Source organism: Natrix helvetica (genome assembly GCF_964273705.1).
Source record: "Natrix helvetica genome assembly, chromosome: 2".
NCBI lineage: Eukaryota > Metazoa > Chordata > Lepidosauria > Squamata > Natricidae > Natrix > Natrix helvetica.
Window position 1 is genome coordinate 57,669,159 of NC_138552.1, and position 25,365 is coordinate 57,694,523.

At 34.6% G+C, this 25,365-nt stretch overlaps 1 protein-coding gene across 1 annotated transcript in view; it reads right to left on the reverse strand.

The window, feature by feature from the left end:
* Positions 1 to 1,953: 1,953 nt before the first annotated feature.
* Positions 1,954 to 25,365, reverse strand: part of CEP120 (centrosomal protein 120) — a 41,101-nt gene continuing 17,689 nt past the window's right edge. The window contains exons 12-20 of the mRNA XM_081942724.1: positions 21,744 to 21,840; positions 21,517 to 21,657; positions 19,840 to 19,929; positions 18,850 to 18,942; positions 18,250 to 18,411; positions 16,578 to 16,700; positions 15,543 to 15,641; positions 5,500 to 5,645; positions 1,954 to 4,909 (exon numbers count right to left, since the gene is read on the reverse strand). Coding sequence (XP_081798850.1) covers positions 4,672 to 4,909; positions 5,500 to 5,645; positions 15,543 to 15,641; positions 16,578 to 16,700; positions 18,250 to 18,411; positions 18,850 to 18,942; positions 19,840 to 19,929; positions 21,517 to 21,657; positions 21,744 to 21,840 — 1,189 coding nt within the window. The 3' untranslated portion in view covers positions 1,954 to 4,671. The remainder of the gene's footprint in view (positions 4,910 to 5,499; positions 5,646 to 15,542; positions 15,642 to 16,577; positions 16,701 to 18,249; positions 18,412 to 18,849; positions 18,943 to 19,839; positions 19,930 to 21,516; positions 21,658 to 21,743; positions 21,841 to 25,365) is intronic.

Here is a 25,365-nt window from a genome sequence, read left to right on the forward strand (position 1 = left end):
GATTATTTAGTAAAATTAAACACTGCCACCAAAAAAAGGTATTCTCAGGATGCGTATGCTGGATTCAAATATTTGACGTGTATCAACATTGCCACACTGGTAACATAGGTCAAAGTACTAATTTGTATGTATATATGTATGTATGTATAAATTTAAGCTTTTAAGCCCAAGCTTGAAGATGGCAGGTTATATATATATTATGTGTATTACAACCTGTATGTGTGTATGTATAATATATATACATATATATATATATATATATACACCATATATATTCAAATTAATATAATTATTTCAAATGAAAAAGAAAATAATATAAATTAGTGGGTGCAACTTTTCCAGAAGTGTTATTTATGGCTGCTTTTTTAGTCCTTTATCATGATGAATGATATATTTCGTTTTAAAAGACTAATTGCAAATATTTCTGTATTAGCTCAAATTCAATTACTCAGTCTTAAAGCCTCTGTAGAGCTGTTATACATTTATACATCATAAAGACAGTAAATTATTTCTCTCTCTATTAGGCTCTCAAGAGCGGATTTCTTTTCTTTTCTTTTTTGTTCTAGATGCCAAATATCCGACCACCTCTCCACCAGAGAGTTCATATCTGGAGAGCCAACATCTGTAAAAACATTTCTAATGAAAACAGAAATGCAACCCTCCAGAGAAGTAAATGAAATAAGATCTAAGCATATGGAGCCATCATTTTCTAGGTTTTCCTTGAACAATAGCATGTTTGGGACTTCCCATTCTAAAGATAGGTCATGATTATTTTGAAATAGCAGTAGCAAAATAAAATGAAATATAAATTATTTTGCCTATAATATCTTCTGCTAGGGAATAGGCGTTATTTGATACAACATGCATAATCAAATAATTATACTTTAAGCAGGGATTTCTTATTTGACTACCCCAGAATACATTTCTTTTCTAAAAATAAATTCTATTGCCTCTATTTACACTACTTAATCTCTCTTACTATTTGTCTATGTGTGTAGCTGTTAACAATGAAGGTGGAAAAAGTGAATCAGATAATGCTGAGTTAAGTGCTGTTTTGCTGTTTGGAGTGAAAATCAAGTCAATAAAGGACGCAAAGCAATTTTATAAATAGCAAGAACATATTCATGAATACTTATTGTTTCATTACAGACTATTTGCTTCCTTCTGTTTAATTGTGTTGCATTTTTAAGAAGACTACCTGGACAAGTCCCTGCAGTTTGGGCAAGGTTTTTCAGAGGTGATTTGCCCTTACCTCCTTACTAGGACTGAGAGAAAGTGACTAAGCCAAGGTCAACCAGCTGGCTTTGTACTTAAGGTGGACTAGAACTCATGGTCTCCTGGTTTCCGTCATGATGCCTTAACCACTACACCAAACTGGCTCTCCTACAGATTATTAGGAAGTGTCGAAGTGGAATGTTGCAAGTGTTAAATAATGTTCCATCCTGCACACATAGGGATCCCTTCCACACCAAATAAAAATTTACAATGGAACCAAATATATCCATATTCATCACCTGGTTTGTGGAGAAAAATTGGAAACCAATAGACACTAGCTCACTTTCTCCTGTGATAACTGACTTGGTTAAACTTGATTTGCTATCCGGTTCCTTGTGAAAAGGCATCTTTGGAGCTGCAAAGCATCAAGTGCTGCATAAGCTTCACAGATATACTTAAGAAGATACTTAGAAAGTGTAATGGACTCCATTTGGGTATTTTTATCTTTAAAGGAATGTATGTGAAATTATGTTTAATGCTATTTTAAAAGGAGTTAAATAACACGTATTTCAAGGTTTATGTTGAATTCATGCTCACCAAACCTTAAAATACATTTTAGATTGAAAAAATGGCCTTTATTTAATGTTAAGGCCCCCTCTAGTGTTTGAGAGTTAGTTGCAAACTCAATATTTGATTTACATTTTAGACCTATACAATGTAACTGCACGAAACATAAAAGAATATTTCAGGTTTATTGGCATTTTCTTTTATGACATGTTAGCAATGCAATAAATTAAATTATTTACAAATTATAATTGCTCACTGTTGCATTATTTAAATTCTAGGATAATAATTATGAAAGTGATTTATTGCAAATATATCACATATAGCAGTAAACTGTTCAACATTACAAAATCTTTAAATGCAAATGGCAGTTAATGAAAATTAACTGAATAATTTTTTCCCCTTTCAGTCCTTCAAAAGAATAATCAGCACAAATGTGGTTACTTAAAATGAATTACAGTGTGACTAGATTTACAATGTAAATATAGTTTTAAATACCTTTTAAAATCCTTAACATAAACAAAGCCACAAATAACGTAAAATATATGGTTTTCAGTGTAGAAGCGAGATTTGAAGTGTAATGAAAATATTCTAACAGAATATGTGTGGAAAATACAAATCTATTTTGTCTCAAAATGCGGAAAAAATTGAGTTCCTTTCATCACCAGCATGTAGTAGATGATTTTTTTTAACTTAAAAAATCCCATTTTAAGACCAATTTTTAAGTAAACTTTCACATTACTTTCATATATTCAATATTGAATATAAAATATTTTAAGTTTACAAAAAAAAATAATTTGTCATCAGAAAAAAACCCAATGTTTATATTACAACATTTAAAGTTACAAATCTTTAAATTATTTTGAATTCCTCATTAGATAAGAAACTGGAAAAAGAAAGGGGTCTATTATTGAAGACACACTGCTCAGCGTTAAGGTGATATTTTCCCATTTTCTTTCTGCCCATCATCACGTTCAGAATTCTATCACTTCTGGCACCATCCTGATTAAGACTACGCTGCAGTCTCAGTTATTTTAAACTATGGATGTAAAATAAAAGATAAACCAAGTTTCTTATTAATTAGTGAGAGGAAAAATGCCTTGTGAATGTTTTCACTTGTATGCACAAAGAAATGGTGAGGTCAGGCAACATTCAGACTAGTATCTAGGAAAGAATTAAGATGTAGATTCCCATCCAAACCACAGAATAAAACAATCCCATACTTCACATGCACATTTGACACTCCATCCATAACAAGCACTGAACATATTGCTGAGAATTATGCATTACCAAAGTTGATATGGCTAACTCAGGCAGAAACAAATGGCATGATATGATTTTGAGTCCAAAATCAATTCTGTGTTGAAACTTTCCTCCATTGTTACTTTTTACCTGGTGGTGAATATATTATTATTAAATTTGTATGTTGCCCAACTTACAATTACTCTGGGCATCGCACAACAATCAAGCAGAAATATCAATAAAATATAAATAAAAGATGGCAAGCACGATAAAGTAAAATTTAGGATTAGCGTATGTATGTATGTGTATATTACATATCACATAGGAGATACATTTTTCTATAGCCTAAATTACCAACATCTTTTAAAATATCCTTTAAAGAGATGGATATTTAATCATTAAATTTAATTAAATAATTAAATCCACTATATGGATAATTACACTGTTGAATTAACCATTTTATTTTCCATTTTTTTCTTTTTTTTCTTTTTTCTTTTAAATTTTGAGGAGGGAAGAGGAAGGGCCGTCCTCGTTCATCTCCGGTTCATCTCCAATTTTAAGCATGGAGCCATAGTTTGCTATGTTGGATTATTTATATCACAAAATCTGTCTTGAATAATCCTACACATGTAAAATCACTGTGTAATGAGATGTATACATAGTAATATCCAAACAACTGCACGCTTGTTTAGATTGGACAACTGATATAGGCAGTAGCTTCCAGATATACAGATAACCCTACACTTAATTCCGTATATAAATTTTAATATATGGATGAAAATAATATTGGTGTAAGGAAAACATTAATCTATCCTGACAACTATTTGATATGCAGTGTTTATAAACGATGTAATATTAAGTAACCCATCTCCTTTTACAGATCAGAGAAATGGACTTACAAATTTGGCCATCTGCTACCAAATTTTCCAAATACTCTTCCACCATTTACTTCAGTACAAATATGGACCAGATAAACCAGGTGCCATTGCTTGATGGATCTTAACTGAATTGTGATTAATACAGAAAACTGAGATCAACATAACTTGGTTAAGATCCAGCTACTTGTCAGTAAGAATTGTGCTTTTCAATCTAAATAAGGGCTTATTCATACAACCTATTGTTAAACAACCAATCATCTGAATAAGTATAGTAGTTTGTTTAAAGCAAAATCTGTGGTATGAAGAAAAGTATTAAATGTCAAGGTGCGATGTAATCTCAATTTTGCTTAAAAGTTACTACAAATTACTGTAGGACATTTTCCTAAATGCAGTTTTATTGAAGTGGAATTTTATTATAAATATTACGTATAAATGTATTAAAAAAGCAGGCATGTAATAAAATAAGCAAGCAAAAAATTCTGACAAGAAATATTTCCACTGTGTAAATAAAAGCTTTTGCAATACTGACCAATTGACATAAATAAATAGGTTAAAAAATAATAAAATAATTGAAGTAGTCAGTGCTTCTTCTCATTTCTTAAAAGTAGTGTAGTGATGTTTTAATACAGCAGTAAGTCTTGGGAGACAGAAGAGTATATACACAAATCCTTCAAAATCTGATTCAATCTACCATTTGCTGAAACTTGAATCTTGGAAGTAAAAAATGCGCACACACACACACATATATATATGACCAATTCTCTGAGTCCTGCTACTTGCTTCTATTTCTTTTTATAAGCACTTCACTGATTTGACGATCAAGCTCACTTACGATGTGATCTTCATGATTATAAACACCTGTTCTCAACAAGGTATCTCTCTCCTCTATTAGACGTGCAAGGTAGTCATCTAAAGCCTCGTCTTCTTTCCCAGTGTGAGCATTTTGCAATTGGACTCCCAACAACTCTTGGCCATCTTGTGACTTTTTCTTGTCTTCTTCTTGTTTCAATCTAAGAGGAAAAATTACACTGAGTTGTACTCTACATCCTGCTCTTTTGCTTTTCAAAGCCAGCTTTCTATTGAAATTAGTCAAAGTGAAAAGAAACAGACACTATTATCTAATTAGAAGAGTCTCAATGCAAATTTTATTGCATAACCCCTCTGCTGGAAGACACAAGTGCTTTTCTCAAGAGTACAAATTTGAGTGATCTTGATTAAGAATTAAAGAGTTTGAAAACATTCAAAAATATATAGTTTAAAAGTACTGGAAATAGCCATTTAAAATAGCAAGTGTTATGCTCACGAGACATGTGAGAACTATTAATATGTCTTTTTATCTAGCAAAAAGGTTTGCTTAGAACAGAGGTAAAAAAAAATCTTGCTGTATTATTTGCTACAGTCAAGATAAAAAACTAGGTCTGGTGGCCTTTGGCATAGATTTCCTATAAAACAAGGTTGCTACATTTTATAAATGGGCAAATATTACCTAAGGGACAAAAAGCTGTGTTCTTTTACAGGACTGACAGCCAATTAAATTTGACTTAGCTGAACCTTCACCTATTCAGCAGCAGAAGTAAAAATCCAGCAAATGGTACAATACCTGTTCAGTTCGTTTCTGATATCCTCTAGCTCTTGCCGTTGTGTCTTCCCTAATTCTTTCTCTTCTGCTGCAAGGTACCGAAGTCTCATGTGTTCAAGTTCTTGCTGCTGCTTTTTAAGACGGGCCATAGCATTCTCTTGCTCACGCTAAGGAAAAGCCAACTACATTTAATTTTACAGAAATATTTCCACCGTATTTGACAGCTTATATTATTTAATCAGGAACTATGGATTTGGTTTGTGCATTGCAAGTGAGATAGGAAATAAGGAAATGCTTTGAAAGCATAATAAAAGCTACGATCTACATTTGTTTTTAAAGAGTTGAAACCATTTATATGAGTTACATACAGAAATAGGGATACCATAGAAAGAGACTTAAAATCCATGTAATTGTACATTTCTTCCTTTTAATCATTTATTAAAAGGTATACATGACAATTTAATTAATTTGTAGGGCTACCCACTAGTAGTTGTAGTTTCACTTAATGACAAGCATTATTCAATGACCAAATTGCTGTTTCCAATTACAGTTGCTACATAAGGACTAATTGTATTGGAAAAAAAGTTTTATTAAATTGTTGATACTCTACTAAAATTCTCATGTCTGCAAACTTTTAACTCATGCATCATACGGCAAAATATTTTCTACCAAGATACCTTGAAATGAGCTATCTTACAGTGTGTCCAAAATCTAGGGCCCATGACTCCTGTGGAATTCACATATGGCAACTTTCATTTTTTAGAAATCACAATATAAAATTATTATAAAGCATTTTATGACATAAGGTAAAGTGTCATAAAACATTTCAATGGCCAATTCTGATGTTTGAAGATGGTGTAAGTATTCAACTTTCAAGGTAGATACATTCCTCTGAATTTTTAAGAACTTTTCAAGTACATTAGAAACCCTCTCACTGTTGAAGGCACTGGGGAATCTGGTAAGGAAATGTCTCTGAAATGATACAACAGGTCATGTGTTGCCTGATACACAATACACACACTTTGGCTACAAATTTATGGATACATTAATAAGAGCAAATTCCATTGAACTCAATAGGATTTAGTGCTGAATAGTTTTGCATTGCTGAAACCATTGCAAAAGTATCTGGTTTTGGATTAAAAACATGTGTTGCTGGTCTTCTTTCTTTCAATAATCCAAACAAAAATTTTGTTTTTTTGAATCTGAGATATTATGTCTGCTCAAAGCTTGAATAAGCCAAATACAAATTGTCTGCCCTGTAAGCCCTTATAAGGACTAAAATAATTTTCTTAGAAAGCATGTGATACATGATATTAGGCACATGCTATATTCTTGTTAAAACAGCAAAAGTAATTAGCCAGCTTTCAACTTTAGAGTTCTACATGTCTGATAGGACTGTAGGATCCAAATCATTCTAAACTTCCCAGACTATGTCTGAAGTAGATGATTTATGATGATTAGAGTAGAGGTTTATAAAAAGAATGAACTGTCTGTAAGAAAGATTTTTGGTTGAAAAGATTTTTATCCATGTTTGGTACTGAAATGAGAGCCATTACAGCAGAGAATTTTTTCCGGATACCTTTGTTTCACACAATGTACTACAGAAAACAAACACCCGAAGTTTGTTTCAATTACTATTTAAATCACTGAAAACTGCACCAACCAAACTGTGATTCCAGGCTGCCTCTGCATACGGTACAACTTTTGTTTCCCTTCCAGGTATTCTTAGAGGCTTGCAGCCACGCTAGCCAAGTGTCCTAATTATATGGACAACAATTCAAAGTCACTTGAACTCCACTTCAAATTTGCTGTAAACAATAACGTATACATTTTCACAATAAGGTTATACAATAATGAAGGTCTTAACAATCTAACTGCGAAAGCACATATGGTTTATTTTTTTTCCACATATTTATGGCAAGGATGTGCAAAGCATATGTACAAAGTATAGAAAGCCTATTTTATTTCAAACTTGGACAAAACATCATGTCCCTGTCTTCTCTCTTGGGACAAAAGCAGGCTAGTTTGTTGCCATTTCAATTGTTTTGATATCTTGCAACTAGCTGTTTAAAAAATTAAGTCATAGAGATTTAGAATGTGCACCATCCAATATTAGTTGAGGCAGACTGCTCAAGGGAATGTGAGTTAAGCAAAAAGTTCATTAGGAAACATTGAGCAGCTACTACAGCATTTCTGGGTGCATATATTTTATTGCTGCTTTTAAAGTTCTTGTATGGGGAAATTAAGACTTCATGGGTTATTACATAATATTGTTGTCATTTTATGTATGCTAGGATTTTGTTTCCATTGTCAAATGCAAACATGTGCCCTTATGATATTCAACTTTCAAACTGCACAGTATACTATAAAGTAATGTTGCTTTGTCTGTTAATCTGGCAAGGAGGCTTCCAAATATCAAAAATGCCCACTGTGCGTTAGGAATAAACCTCAAACTAATAGCCAATTAAGTTTATTTTTCTGTTAAGCTGTTCAAGGTTTTTTTGAAGTGAAGCCATGCTGGGTTCAGTTTCTTGGTCCAGGCAATCGGAGCAATGATTTTTTTTAAAAATCTCTTCCCATTGTTTGCAAATGGGAGTATAAATATTAAAGTATTTCCTATTTGAATTTTTCTAAAAACGTTGCTCTTTGGGCCAATTTTATGTAGAGGGAATGTCAGATATGGATTACCACTTCATCTATTTTTGAGATCCTAAGGAAAAAAGGAAGACTCTTGTGTCAAGTTGCCACTGTCCCCTATGCTAGCATGGTGCCCAATTGGAATATTGCAAATTTTGAGTACACTCTTATGTGTGCAGTGTATTTATTATACACACATTAGTGTTCAAACTAATGACTTCTGGAAAGCCATTTCAGTGATCTCAGGAGAGCCAGTTTGCTTTAGTGGTTAAGGCAGCAAGCTCAAAATCAGGAGACTGTGAGTTCTAGTCTCATCTTAAGAAAACCAGCTGAGTGACTTTGAGTTAATCAGTCTCTCTCAAACAACCCACCTCACATAATTGTTGTGAAGAAAATAACAGGAAGAAGAAGTATTGCGTATGTTTACTGCCTTGAGTTATTGTAAAAATAATAAAAGCAGGATAAAAAATAATGAATATGTGTATTTTTAAAAATTTATTTATTTATCACATATTGATAGAAAATAGTTACTGACTATGCTAATTTCCCAAAACTTGCTGTTTCAATGTTTTAGAGCTGTCCGCAAACATTAAAAGCTATCAAATCTGATCTAGCAGCTTTCCAGAAGTATCTTTATTGCCCCGCAGAGCTATAATCCATGATTCTTCTGTAATTCTTAAAAGACTAAGAAATTATTTCCATTTTCATTACATGAAGAAGAATGGAACTTGAAGAATGGAAATAATTGTTGATTCAAGACTGTTGAGTGGCATTATCAACATGTAGTAACACCAGAAACACCAGATAAATTCTTTGGTTGCAGAAGCACGGTGTTACACATATTTAAACACTTCTCATTCCAGCAACTTGCATCACCTGATAGAAAATATTACAGAAGAAACTCTCAATAATGGCACATGTCAGTTGCAAAAGGATTGAACAGAAAAAGGAAGTTTTGTAATCAGATGAATTTTCATTTGAATATCTAAACAACACAGTCTCTCTCTCTCTCTCTCTCTCTCTCTCTCTCTCTCTCTCTCTCTCTCTCTCTCTCTCTCTCTCTCTCCATTATTTCCTATATATTCTAGCCTACTGTGTTAGAATAAAATAAAATCTGAAGGCAAGTATGCAGTACACTAACTAGACACTGGTTCTTTATTTCTATAGAAAGAAGCAGAATAATATTTTTAGTTATACTTCTGTTATATTTCTAATGTTTTCTCTATTTAACTAGCAGTAAATTTACAAAATTACAAAGTAAGATATTTTATGTTGTCTCATCTGTCTCATTTGGACCTCTAGACTCTATGTCAACAACAACAAATTAAACATATAATAAAATTACTAATGTTAAAAAAAACAGTTCTAGAAACATCCTTGCACGCTACCAGGTGCCCTAGTTAAAAAATTCTATAATCAATTGAGAACAATCTTTATTTTTTCATAGCAGCTTATAAATCCAGAGGGAAGATGTAAACATACATACACTAGACTAAACAATGGCTAAATAGCAGTGACTATTCTGTCTCCCATTTGCACATACCAAAAAAGAAAATCTGTGGGAAAAAAACCTGTACAAATAAGTCGCAGCAACTCAACTCAAGTTTTCTGAAAATAACCTAAAGCTGACAAGTTAGTAGGAGGGTCTGGATGGTTTCAAGACACAGTTTTTAACTAAGAGTTGGACTTCTAACTGTTTTTTTAAGGAAAGATTTACATCCTCTTCTTGGCTAAATTACTTGTAAATTAATCACATTAATTACTTTGAGAGGATAAGCAGGAGGCTGGACAAGATAGAGACAGTGTCAGCCAATAAAGTCTGTGTTTGTTTAAAACAAATGTGCTGCTTGTGCTGCAGACAAATCCCCCATATAGTACAAAAATGGTAAGACTTAAACTCTTTAATAACCACTTATCTCAAATGTACATACTTTTGAGTTTTTACAGAAACATTCAAAATCCAGACAGATCCTTCTGTAATCACCAAGCTGGATTGCAACATTCTTTCTAGCTATAACTTCAAAAGCCATATGCTGTAAGTTTTCTAATTTTAAGGTTTCTTATATTAACAAAAGTAACTTTCTTGACAAAAACTCAAACTGGAATATTAATATGCATATGAGAATCCATTATATTTTGATTATGTACATTCTGCAATAAATTTAATTTTACGTATTGACATACACGCTTTGATTATCTGAGGATTTCTTTTTATGTCCCAAGTGGAAGTCCCCCTTTTTAGTCATGAGTTCACTTGCACTAGACAAACAGGAACATCATATAATGAAAAATAGTAATTTCTGCAACTGCTATAAAGAGTACAGATTCAAAATGTAAATCTAATCACCTTGCCTCAGTATTAAGCAGTGTGAACATATAAATTTTGAAAGGGAATGGTTGCCATTTTCTCCAGAATGTATCTGGCACAATTGTCTTAAATACCAACTTTTCTGCAATATGTTTTTGTATTCTCCAGCCTTACTCTGCTGGCCAACTACTGTTGATTTATTATCTTATAATTTTGCCCAACGTTGGTGCAGGGCAGGCCGTAGTTGTTAAATAAGAACCATGTCAGTTATCCACTATATTTTATTAATACGCTATTACAATTACAAGGATCAAGCCAGGATACACCAGGAAATGGCAAGCCCTAGATCAGAACCTCAAGACCCATCGTATTCCATATCCTTAAAAACTCTGCATGAGCCTATACAAATTCCAATCCCCATTCTCAAATCATGTAAGCCATGACAATTTGTGAGAGCAATTTCATGAACATCTAGGCTTTTTCCAACTTCTCTTGCCTAATGTTGGTTGAGAATTCTAAGAGTTGCCACCACAATGCATCTAGAAGGCTTCAATTTGAGAAAACAAATATTGGAAGTATTCTGTATGCATTCTGTGATGTCATTCCCATCCCTAAGGATACAATAGCTTCAATTCTGTAGCAATCTATCAGGAGCCTAGTGCCTCCATTTTCAACTTTTTAAAAAAATTAAGACATAAACTTTCATGAGTTTCAGGTCATTTCATCAGATCCATTTCAATAAGTTGTAACTCTCAAAAGCTTACGCATTTTAATAACATTCGTTAGTTGGAAAAGATGCTATAAATTTACATGGCTCTCCTCCTATAGTAGGGATCTAAGTTTTCCTGCCAGAAAATGCAGACTTACCTGTACATCAGTTATCTCTGACTCCTACATAATGTTGTTTGTTTTTGGCTTATTCGGTAAATCAAGGTTTAAAATCTTGTCTCAGTATTACAGATGACTATAGTTATTTAATTGACACCTACTTTTAAAACTAATTGCTGTAATTCTGCCTAAATTAACACTAGCATTATGTTACATATTTCTGCAGTGTAAATATGTAAATTTTAATTTTTATATTTATATTTTAATAACTCCAAGTAGAAAGGACTGTTATTGCCCTCAGCATAGAAAATTGAGAGTAGAAGCTAGTAATTATATAGAAGAGTATTATGCAAAATACTTGCATATTTTACATGATATCCTGTAACTCATATCTTTATTATGCCTTTCATTTATTATTAGAAATCTTTCTAAACAGTTCTTTGGCAGTAGCCACAAAGCATTTCATCCCCTTTCCAAAATTTTGTCAGCTAGGTTTTATCATTAATATTTATTAACAATCCAAGATACTGTTTTCTGTGTCTAATTCTTACTATACAAATGTTTTATGCAGATCTCCAGAGAGTTCTGGAGTGACACATTTTTGGCAAAAATTGCTGGCTATTCATGGGAATCAATGTGAAATTAATGATATTAACCCAAATTAAACACTAACACACAGACACAAATAACAAAACTTTAAGCAGGCTTAATATTCCTTAAGATCCACAAAATTTGAATTTCAATAATAGAAGAATCTTTAAGCTTAACTTTAGCCTAAACTCAAAAGAAAAGAAAAAGGTATGCTCAGAAATTTTTTAAAAAACTTATTTTAATTGGTTAAGCGTACAAATATTTATATAATTTATACTTTCCGTTGTATGTTAAAATTACATCAAATAGGTTAACTATAATTGTGCTAGGCAGTGGCCTCCAGCTTTTCTGGCACGAAGGTTTAGTTATGGAAGAAAAAATGTCTTCCACGGATGGGGAAGGGAAGGGGCATGGTTTTGCACACAACCTGCATCCTGCACATGTGCAGATGAAGCTTTGCTTCATTCACTCGCTGCTTCCATGGCCCGGTTCCTAACAGGCTATGGATCGGTACCGGTTTGCGGGGCTGGGGTTGGGAGTCTTAGTATTAGGCATACTACTAGATCCAGAAAAAATAAACTTTAAGTATAACAGCCCATACAATGCAATTTTCAGGAACTGATGGCCGAAATAAAGCTAACAAGCTTACTGGAACCAGAAAATCTGCTCTGCAGTTAAAAAAAAACCTTAATTATCCGTACACATTATTGCAGAGAAAACACTAACAAACATGCAGTACTTCATTTGATCTCTGTGTACTATAATGCTTCAAATAATTAAGAAAGACAGTAGCTGAAAGCTTCATTTTCTAAAATGCAGTAGTTTACATATGTAAGTACTGTGTCCAGATTGTACTTCAAAAACACACCCAATGACAATTAGTGTTGCAATATTTTTAACAAGCGGCCTTCATTATTTGCAGTTCTAGTCCAGCCAAACAACCATGAATGGCAAGACCATAAATAAAATATAGTTAATAATATACTTTATATACAGTGGTAGCTGATGCTCAACTACTTTGAAATTCATTGAATTTGATACTCAATGTATTTTGACATGAACATTTTGTCCCGGTACTCATTATTTATTTGGTACTCAATGCATAAGCAACAAGTTGTTGGTTTCAGCTGCCTTGTGACTCATTACATTATTTCTTATGGGAAAATTTGTTTGATATTCATTGTTTTTGGTACTCAGTATGCCTCCCGGAATCAATTAATAATTAGTACTGAAATACTACTGTATATGCAAAATTCAGTTCACTATTTTGCTATAAAATGACATCCAAAATGGTAAATACATTTACCACAGATAACAAAGTCTGATTTGTTTAAGTCTGCAATAAATGCAATAAATGAAATTGCAGGTAACAAATCTACTTGCACATCAGAATTACATTATCAAATTACCATTTTAAGACAGATTAATAACATAAGATTCTTCAAATGTTTTGAATTTCAATTTCCATATTTCACAGTCCTGGAAATATCAATTGAGTTTAATATGAATTTTAACCAAAAAAACTCAATAGTGACACAATATTCCAGATTACAGTTTGCCTCATAAAAATACACCATTCTATATTGAGTTTTGGCACAGACAGGATGTCAGTAGGCACTGCTCTTCTCTCCAACCATGAAATCTATTGTAACACTTTAAACATTATTTTGCTAGTACCTCCAATAGGTTGTTCAATAAAGTAATTTTGTGGATTGTAGCTTTGGTTCCACCAATATAAAGGAAAGCATGTTCTTGCTACTGTTATGTTATCAAGACTACTGTCTATATTTTTTCTTTAAAGTTTAGAATTTTATGTTTTGAAAGGCACAACTATATCTATTCTTGGATAGAAAAAAGAATAGAAAATTTAGAAAAAAAATTAGAAAATTTAGAAAAATTTAGAATTTAGAAAATTTAGAATGGCAGAGTTGGAAGGGATCTTGGAGGTCTTCTAGTCCAACCCACTGCCTAGGCAGGAAACCCTATACCACTTCAGACAAATTGTTATCCAACATCATCTTAACTTCATTCACAACTTTTGTTGGCAAGTTGTTTCACTGATTAATTGTTCTGTCAGGAAATTTCTCCTCAGTTCTAAGTTGCTTCTCTCCTTGATTAGTTTCTACCCATTGCTTCTTGTTCTACACTCAGGTGCCTTGGAGAATAGTTTGACTCCCTCTTCTTTGTGGCAGCCCCTGAGATATCAGAACACTGCTATCATGTCTCCCTAGTCCTTCTTTTCATTAAACTAGACATACCCAGTTTCTGCAACTGTTCTTCATATGTTTTAGCCTCCAGTCACCTAATCATCCCTGTTGCTCTTCTCTGAACTATTTCTAGAGTCTCCACATCTTTTTTTACACCGTGGTAACCAAAACTGGATGCAGTATTCCAAGTGTGGCCTTACCAAGACATTATAAAGTGGTATTAACACTTCACGTTGATCTTGATTCTATCCCTGTTTATGCAGCCTAGAATTGTGTTGACTTTTTGGCAGCTGCTGCACATTGCTGGCTCATATTTAAATGGTTGTCCACCAGGATTCCAAGATCCCTCTCACAGTTACTACTATTGAGCAAGGTACCATATACTGTACCTGTGCATTTTGTTTTTCTTGCCTAAATGTAGAACCTTACTTTTTTCACCATTGAATTTCATTTTGTTAGATAGTGCCCAATGTTCAAATTTGTCAAGATCCTTCTGTATCTTAAGCCTATCTTCTGGAGTGTTGGCTATTCCTGCCAGCTTGGTATCATCTGCAAATTTGATGAGTTCCCCATTTATCTCCTCATCCAAATCATTGATGAAGATTTTGAAGAGTACTGGGCCTAAAACAGAGCCTTGGGGTACTCCACTGCATACTTCCCTCCATGTAGATGCAGTTCCATTGAAGACTACATGTTGAGTGCGGTTGGTCAGCTAGTTATAAATCCATCTGGTGGTGATGCTGTCTAACCCACATTTTTCTACTTTATCTAGTAGTAGGTTATGATCTACTTTATTAAATGCTTTACTGAAGTCCAAGATAATTATATCAACGGCATTCCTCTGGTCCACTAATTTTGTCACTTTGTCAAAGAATGCAATAAGATTAGTCTGGCATGATCTGTTTTTGACAAACTCATGTTGACTTTTGGCACTTTGTTTACTTCTAAGTGATAGCTAATTCATTGCTTGATTATCTTTTCCAGAATCTTCCCTGGTATTGAGGTCAGGCTGATAGGTCTGTAGTTTCCTGGGTGTATTTTGTTTCCCTTTTTTGAAGATAGGAACCACATCAGCTCTTTTCCAGTCCTCTGGCAGTTCCCCAATGCTTCAGGATCTCTGAAAGATATCTGAAATTTATCCTCTGAAAGGATAAATTTCTTGTCACAAATTCAAAGATGGCAAGCCATCTTTTCTTTAGACACCACATTTTACATCCTACCACTTATAATTTCTCTACAACAGAAATTAGAAGGAAATGGATACATTTGAAGTATAGGAGTATAGGAGTATAATCAAATGTGCAATTTCAGAAAAGTAGAGTGAAGTACAATCTAATAAAACTTTTCATTCCATAGCATGTGAAAATTAAAAGCTGATGAAAAGAATAATCATGGATGCTTGACTAAATCAATTATTAGATTTATCCAGCAATCCCTACCTCCCTTATGGAGAAATCCCTTGTGCATTTATTTACTTTACTTTTATTACACACCTGTTTTAGTCTTGCTAGTTCCTTCAAAGCTCGTGCCCATTGTTGCTTGTAATGTAGCTTTGCTTTAGTAGCCGATTCCAACTTTCTTTCAAGATCCCCCTAGTAAAAAATAATTTTATTAATATACAGTACAGTAAAAAAAAACCTGAAATAATCTTTACACAATCAGATACGCAGAATTTGGATTCCAAAAGCTGCTTAGCACAATATGCACCATTAAACTGTTATGCAACTTGATATAAATATTGTGACATAAAATAATATTCTTGTTTAAGCAAGAACCTTATTTTTATTGTCAAACAAAGCAAAACTAGATTGATTTGCATTCCAAGACAGTTCATATAAACAGTTTTTAAATATTTCAAAGGGGTTAGATAACATTTATTTTTGTAAAATACACACCAGCTATTCATTTTTTAGCTTAATTGAGTACGAAATGTCTTTCTATGTATTATCAGTGAATTGCAGTTAATGTTTGTTTTCCATTTGTTCAGACTGTAAGGTTAAATCCTCAATATGAAAGATTACATTTCTGTAATAAATGACTACCTGCCTTCAAAATTAACAGAAAGTGGTACTCCCTTTGATTTCTTTCTTATAGTAATACTGACATTTGAACTTCTAAAATAGTCCATTCTTAAACATACTTCTGCTTTAGCTATGAAAAACTGAATTATACTATTCGTAGCTTATAGACCCTAATATTAGGTTAATAAGTTAGAAAACTAATGTCCTAAGTCATCAAAACAAAGCTTTGACATAGAATGAATCATGATTTTGTAGTTATCAGTAATAAAATAATTTGAAAAATACACCAATAAATTAATAAATAAATCACAGCTTACAGAAGGATACTATCACTGGCAGTTTCTCTGTACAGTAAGTATTACTTTGCTTTGTCCACATTTTGGCTGCCGTCAAATGTAAAATTGATTTGCTGATTTTCTTAAGTGAGTTACAATGCAGTTAATGCATGATGTGCTTTAGAATGAATACAATTGAAAAGGAGGTGGGATTAGAAGTTGATAGCTGTACCTTCTCTAAAGTTAGAATGCCTATTTCTGATTGCAGTCGGATTTCCGGTCGGTTACTCTGTTGTTCCTTATATTGCTGAAATTCTTTCTCCAGAGCCTTATGCTTGTTTTCTGTCTCATATAGCTGTTTTCAAAAACAAATAACCTGAATGTATTTAACACTTGGATAACACAGAGCTGAGAGAAACATTTTTCTGGCCAACACAACACATATTACATTTATAATATATGCTTATAGTCTCCAAACCTTATGAAGTCCTCCAGAAGAACAGATTTAGAGGAAAAACAGAAAGTGAAAATTATAGTGCGTCAAAAGTCCTCTGGTAACATGGATTTAGCTCCATTATTTCCTCATCACTGGGTGGAATAAAACCATTCTTGGGAACAGTACATATACCTTGCTTAGAAAAGTTACTTAACTGCAAGTTAAACTCAACAGAATCTTGATATATTGTGGCTGATGTGTATACATGCTGTTGGACTTTCTGCCACAAAACAACACTGATAATTAAATACAAAAAGGCTTTAATTCATCAATCTCAGTTCTGATTAACTTACAGCATTATAGTTTAGTTTCTGCAGTAGTAGTAAGGCTTCTTACTTGCATATGAAGCATATCTTTTGTCTCCAAATGCACAAGAAGACACTAGCTTCATGATACAACTTAGAAAACAGAGTGAGAGGGGGGAGGAGGGGGAGATATCTGAAGTCAAATCAGAGAATTTCAAAACTTCTTTAGTGTGTAAAAAAGGAAGCAAATATTTGAAGATAAAAATGTTATGGTGAGAATGTGGGAGTTAACTTAATGTCTGTATTATGGATAGTGTAGCCAGATGTTTGGCTTGACCGCTAAAAACAATTTTTAACGTTGTCTTTGCGTGGAAGTTTTTTCTCAGAAAATATGAAGGATTTCTGCTCTTGTTTCAAGTGGAGGAAAACATGTACTGCTTTTTGCTTGACTTTTATCTTTTTGTTACCATCAGCTGACATTGTATGTCTTATCCTTACATTTTATATTAATAATTTAATTACTGACTATGAAAACAATGCATGGCTTTGATTATGAATGGCTGCAATGAAGATTAAAACAACATAGGACTAGGAAAAAAAAAATAATGCCTACAAGGCTACCCCCATTATACACATGCATGTGCACACACACAGATGGAAAAGCTGTAGCAAATGAAAAATGTGGATACAATTCACATGACCACAAGAAACAAAAATGTAATAGATACAAAAATGCTGCTCCATGAGGTTTTTAATGTCAAGTCCCCTCAGAGTTTGATGCTGACCAATTGAGAAACCAGTGTTAAATATATAGTTGATCTTCAGAATTAAAGAAAGATGTTTCAGTAAGCGATACAATTCTTAGACAATTTAGGCTAGGGGTCGCCAACTTTCGGACCTCAGGGACCATTACATTCATAATTTTAAATCCCATGGACCACTAATATCTTTTAAAAAGGTAAATAGTATTTAGTGCAATATAAAAAATGCAAATCATTTTTCTGCGGACCACCAAAATTGTCACCCGGGGACCACCGGTTGGTGACTGCTGATTTAGACATCCATTAATCAAACGGATAGCACTAATACATTTACTTTTAAATTTTACATCCATTTCTAATATTAATAATTTAGCTATGTCGGAAAATATAAACAACCCGTACTTGTTCTTGTGCACGGATCTTGTCCTCTTCAAATTGCCTAGTTCTCGCCCTTTCCAGCTCAATCTGGTGTGCACATTCTTGTCTGACTCGTCGTATTGTATCCTGAACTTCCTGCTGATTTCGTTCATGTTCTGCTTGGACTTCCTTCTTTAACCGCTGGAGCTTAACATGAGTTTTTATAGAAGCAATTTGAAAACACGCATTCACATCTGAACAACTTAACATTTGGCATTACCTTATAAATGTGTCCATTTGTTTCTTTGTGCTCTCAAAATCACTGCATGTAGCTAATTTTAACTTTTTAATAAACTACAATATCACTTTATCCAGTTATCTTCATTCAGAGAGCTTGAAATAGGTTTTAGAACATTTAATAAAAAGCTATACCTTTGTCAATCAGCAAAAGTTACACATAGAAAATAAAACATTGTATTTTATGCCAATTTTCAAAGGATGTGCGAAGACAAAAACCCAAATTCATATTGCTGGCAAAAATTATAGTAATAAAAAACCTAAAATGACTGGAAATCATTGTGACAAAAATATTGGTTTTTAAAAAAACTACTGTACAATGGATAGCATAGTTTGGCATCCATTTACCTCAGCTTCAGCACTGACCAGCTGTTTTTCACGTTTTTCTAAGTCAGTTAAAGTTTTCTGAAGTTTTTCTTCCAAAACTGTATACTCTGCAACCTAAGGGATATATAGAAGAAAGTAAAATGGACAAAATGGAAAATATTGAAATATTTCTAAAAATATAACCTAAATATTGCCCTTTTACTTGACTATTTTAGTTTGTATGTCTCATAATTTTGATACTTTAATGAATGCTGGAGTTTGAAGAAGCAATACAGAAAGAGGATTTATGCTTTTGAACTTTGTTGAGGAAAACTAATAATATCAACAGCGAGCCAATTGTGCAAAGATGCACAATTAGGGTCTTCCATACATACTGAATTCTGAAGTGTCAATACTGTTTTTCTAACAATGGCAGACTACCTTAATTTCTGTATCAAAAAAAAAATAAATCAAAGGATCCTAGACTATAATTCTACGTATGATTTATTTAACAGTCTTTCAGACTTGGTGAACCCTTTGCATTTGTATAAAATGAATGAATAAATAATTCTGTTGTTACAATGAGAATAATGCTTCATTGAAGCGTATGTTGCCATATCCTGAATTTGCTATATTCTGGGAAGAAGAGTTCACACATATTAGACTTTGAGACACGTTTTAACATTCAACATTAAAAATATTTTAATATTTAACATTTATTACTTGAATGTTAAACCTGATATATACTACAAAGAAATGGATGACTGGACAACAGAAATAGATTCCCTGCATCTTTGTTATGGTTTAGAGAAAATATACATGTCAGCTGTCATTTTTACACACTTAAGAGGAATAAAGAATAATGCAGCTTAACATGTGAATAGTAATAAAGTCTGTTCTGATTCAAAATGAGATTTTTATGCAATTTATCAGTTACAGAAAATTCTTGGCACTGCTTCTATTTAAAGTTTATCATGGTAAATGGTCTCAGAAGACAATGACATATGAGAATTCTAAAGTGAAAGCACTTACTTTTTTCTTTACCAAGGCTTCTCTTTCTCTATCCCTTTTTTTCCACTCTTCTGCCAGTGCCTGCATATGAGCCAACTCCTTCTTCTTCAACTACAAGAAGTGGGTTTTATTTTTTTTGGGGGGGGAGGGAGGAAGACACACAGTTCTATCATTAATCTCTGGATTGTTGTTTCTACTTATGATATCATGTACAGTCCAAGTTATCTGATATAACAAAAAATATTTATGTTATATTTGAAAATACATTACCAATGGATAGTTCCTCTAGGTCAGGGGTGTCCAAACTTGGGAACTTTAAGACTTGTGGACTTCAACTCCCAGAATTCCCCAGCCAGCATGCTGGCTGGGGAATTCTGGGAGTTGAAGTCCACAAGTCTTAAAGTTCCCAAGTTTGGACACCCCTGCTCTAGGTGAAAAACTAAAACTAATGAGATCATTACTGACATGAGATCATTACTGACACATACATGTGCACACACACTGTATAATTTGTATTTTTCTGGATTTCATTCTGCTACTTTGTTTAATATGTAGCTTATATTGTTTCATAATAAGCAAGCCCATGAATAGGAGATTCTGAGCAGTTAGTTCAAAACATCAACAGTTGTATTCTGGACCTTCAATGTGTACGTTGAGTGTTCCAGAATATTACTGTTAATGTACATTGTATAATAATGAAAATCCATGATCTGTAAGAGAAATTGCCCATCTAAATCGCTACTCTGGTTAAGCAATTTATGATAATATCTTAAATTAGATAATTTAAATCAGAAGGTCAAATCCTGAAGCAACAGCAAATAAACATTTCTTGGATATCTATCGTGGTCATTTTGTTTTATGTATTCTGCCTATTTATCTCTTGGAAGAATAGCTTTGGTAATTTTACCCCACATTAATCAAGTGGTCAGTGTCTTCAAAAGCTCTTATTTGTACTCTAGAGCTGAATCATGGATCTTTGTTTTAGCACACCTTGGTTATGTCTAAGTTCATTTAACCGTTAGATTTGTATCCTGCTTTACATTCTAAGCGGTAAAGATATATTCATGGCATGCGTGAATATCTTCTATTTTTCCCATAACAAATCCTGGAGGACAAGGGATAGTATCTGGTAATAGAATCTGCGGGATCCTACTGCTTTTTTCAGTATGCTTTTTCCGGTATGAAAGCAATCTGCTGCTTTGGTATGTGTGGTATCACCCGGTGAATTACAATGCCTGAAGACGGGCCTTAAACCTTTCTGTCTCCTAGATCCTAATCCAATACTTTAACCAAAACACCACACTGGCTCTCCTCTGTGCTTTTTATCTCTACTTTGTAAATTACTCTACATTTATTGACAGCCTTTGTGAATAATCTGATATTTCTGATGTTTCTTTATAGGCACATTGCATTAAGAGCCTTCTGCTTCTAGGCTTGCCTTCTGCATTGGGTGTTATCACAACTAATGTTTTTTTTTTCCTCTTTGCTTGTGATACTTTGCTATCTTTTATGTAGCAGCCTGATTTTTTTTAATATATATTATAGAATTCCAAACCTCGGGAAGTCTTCATTCACTGTGCTTGCCCAACGTTATAGCAAACTCAGTTGTATGATGTAGCTAAAGGACAGGAGTTTATTATTTCTTTCCATCGACTTAAGTACATCCACAGTTAACAGCTGTAAAAATTAAGAAATAACCTGATTCTCAAAAAGATCTTCCTGTAGTTCCTTCCACATTTCTAGCTCAAGTGCTGCTTTATATTCCAGAGTTTCTCTTGGTTCAGTATGGACTTCAGGCTGTACTTTAGGAACACCTAGTAGCTCATCAGCACCTAAACACTAAACATGGGATAAAATAAATATTTTCAAATGATTTATAATGAAATGCTTTCTCTCTTAACTTAAAATGATACATATTTATTTACCCGAGAAGAATCAGACACCAGTACTTCGTGCATTTTCACCAGTCCATAATCTTCTAGAGTCACTATATATGAAAGATCTGCAATCTTGTTGCTTGGCCTGTAAAGCAATAACACATTTCTTTTTTCATTCAGCTATGAAATAAAGTTCTTGAAATTTCACAATAAAGAGAAACAGAAACATTTTTCAATGATAAAACTACATAGCTATCATTACGCAGGATTTCCCTCTTAATCATGGAAGTATGTTGTTTCTTAATTTCATTCTTTTATATTGTTGTTCTTAAGAATTACCCAGAGTCTTCTAAAAGTTCAGGTTTTTATATCTTGACCTGATTTTTAAAAAAATTGAGATAACTTGGTACATGCTGAAAGACCAATAGTATTTGCAAGATGTGTTACATTTAAACAAAAAGTAGCGAATTATTTTGCATCACATTTCCTGTCCATGCTTCATTAGGAAACTGAGATGATGACTATTAATCTTCTATATTAGCTAGTATTTTAATAATGTATCAAATATCCTCTAATTCTACTAATATTTCTTTATCTTAGATATGTCCATATATATTTCACTTGTATATAGCCACACATCCTAATTTAATCAGTCCATATAAGAGTACTAATGTTTTAAGAACAAAAGTTTTAGCCTTTTAAAGATACTATTTCTTTTCCTGAACAATTAGGAAAACCAGTTTAAAAATCCAAACCAATTGTAAAATCTGTCAAGTATGGATGTAGGTTGGCAAATCTTGATGAATAATAGGCTCTTTTAATTGTTTTGGTTGAGTAAAACAATGAAATCCTCACTCAGCAAAATCTTTATTTGCAGTTTACGTTCCCCACTCATTTTCATTAATACCTAATAATGCAAGTACAATAAAATATTGAGTATCTAAATATAAGAAAAATTATAAATATAAATAGTCCAACCTAAGCAGAGAATTATACTCACTTCATTGCATTAGAAAATTAAAGAAAATAATTATTTCTCTGTTCAGTGGCTATAAAGCTAATTAGATCTGAAGCAGTGCCATCTAGTGGCTATTATATTCAGCTACACTGCGATTCATGATTTATCTTACTAGCAATACAAGAATATCAAATCTGAATGATCAACTACGTTAAATTTGTAATTCAAACATATTTTAAAATGAAAAACGTGTGCAAAGTACTAATGCATTGTATTAAGTTATTAAATGAATATTAAACAATGAAATAATTTAATAAATATTACATCCTTAAAAACAGATTTGTAAGCTTGAAAAACAAAGTAAAAGGTTCAGTATAATCCTACATAAAACTAAACACTGCATTTTAATTAAAGCTACTGTACTCCTTGCTTAATGACCATAACTTTCACCAATTTCATTGCTAAGCACTACAGTCATTAAGCGAGACATCGTGTGACAGTAATGGGCTTACGACCTCACTTCCATGATGGTTAAACAGATCACCCGCAGTTGTTAAGGAAGTCATCACATGAAAGCAACTTACAATTTTACTGCTGGCTTCTCCATTGACTCTTGGTTTGGTTTGGTTTGGTTTGGTTTGGTTTTATTGGACTTATATGCCGCCCTTCTCCCAAAGGACTCAGGGCGGCGTACAACATAAAAACACATATGACAAAAGTTTAAAAAGATTAAATAGGAAATCCAATAACCTTCAATTGACAATTTACATCAAATTTAGGATTACATTGAAATTGACAATTTAAAATTAATAATTTATTTTATTTTATTCAGGTCAGGCTGGCTTGCTGAAAAAGCCAACTTTTTAGGGCGCGCCAGAAGGAGCGGAGGTTGGGGGTTATGCAAAGCTCCAGGGGCAGCTCATTCCAAAGGAAAGGCGCTCCCACAGAGAAGGCTCTCCCCCTGGGAGTTGCCAGCCGACACTGCCTGGCCGATGGCACCCTGAGGAGGCCAACTCTGTTGGATCGTACTGGACGGTGGGAGGCTACCGGTGGCAGTAGGCGATCTTACAAGTACCCTGGGCCTAAGCCATGAAGCACTTAAAAGATCATAATTAACACCTTGAATCGCACCCGGAAAACAACCGGCAACCAGTGCAGGCCGCCTAAAAGGGGTGTAACATGGGAGCACATAGGTATCCCCATGACAGCCTGCGCAGCCACATTCTGGACCAGCTGGAGCCTCTGGGTGCTCTTCAAGGGCAGCCCCATGTAGAGAGTATTACAGTAGTCCAGACGAGAAAGGACGAGGGCGTTAGTGACTGTGCATAGGGCATCCCAATCCAGGAAGGGGCGCAACTGGCGTACCAGGCGAACCTGGTAAAAGGCCCCCCTGGTCACGGCCGTAAGATGTTCTTCTAAATTAAATTGTGTATCCAGGAGGACTCCCAGATTACAGGCCCTCTCTGAGGGGGCTAAAATTTATCCCCCAATCATCAAAGATGGTACGTGATGCACAAATCAGGATGACGGGAACCACAGCCACTCAGTCTTGGAGGGATTAAACTTGAGCCTGTTCATCCCCACCCAGATCCTCCAACCACTCTCTAGGCGTCTTCTCCGGCGCTTCATCTCCTGGAGCTCCACAGTAAACTAAGGAGCTACCCGGGATCGGCACCGAGTCAGAGGCCGCAAAGGCACAACGTGGTCCAAGGCCCCAGTGGCCCCCCTATCCCAGGCTTCCACTAGGACCTCGGTCAAGCTGTGAGCAAGGGATTCAGGAAAAGGTCAAAACTCCATCAGGAACCTTTCAGGGTCCATCAGGTGCCTGGGGCGGAACCATCTAATCAGTTCTGCCTCCCCGCAGCAGGGGATAGCAGTATAGAAATCAAGCATGAGGAGGAAATGATCAGACCATGATAAGGGTTGAATAACAATATGCCCTAAAATTAGATCATTCATCCACTGTCCAGAGACAAAAATCAGGTCGAGTGTGTGTCCCTTGTTATGGGTGGGGGTCTCGAATTAACTGAGTTAGGTCCATAGCCGTCATGGAAGCCATGAACTCCCGAGCTGAATCGGATGTCTCGGACGCAGATTGAAATCCCCCAGGACCATAAGCCTGGGGAAATCAATCGCCAGCCCGGCTAACACATCCAGCAGCTCAGGCAGGGCCGATGAAACACAGCAGAGAGACAGGTACGTGACAAAAAGGCCCACCTGAGCTCCAAGGCCCCACTTCACAAAAAGGGACTCACACCAACCTATCTGAGGTACAGTGACCTCCTGAGGTCCAAGACTTTCCCTAATAACCGCCGCAGCCACCACCCGCCCCTGCCCTGGGCTCTCGGCCGGTGGAACGCCCGGAAGCCGGGGGGGGGCATAATTCCATGAGGGGAACACCCCCTCATGGCCCAACCAGGTTTCCGTAATACACACCAGGTCCGCTCTCCCCTCTTGTATGAGATTATAAATGAGGGGAGCCTTATGTATCACGGACCTGGCGTTAAGCAACACCAGCCGGAGACCAGGGTCCTATAATCTCGAGCACCCAGGGGTGCGAGAGGGGCAATGAGGGTCGGAATGCGCAATCGCTCTTAAACAGCGTCCCCATGTCCCCCAGGCATAATTTGGCCCTTGGCCCCCACCATATCTGCCCCTGGTCAGAAGCCAATTGTGAAAGAACACAAATGGCAATCATGTAACTGGGGACGA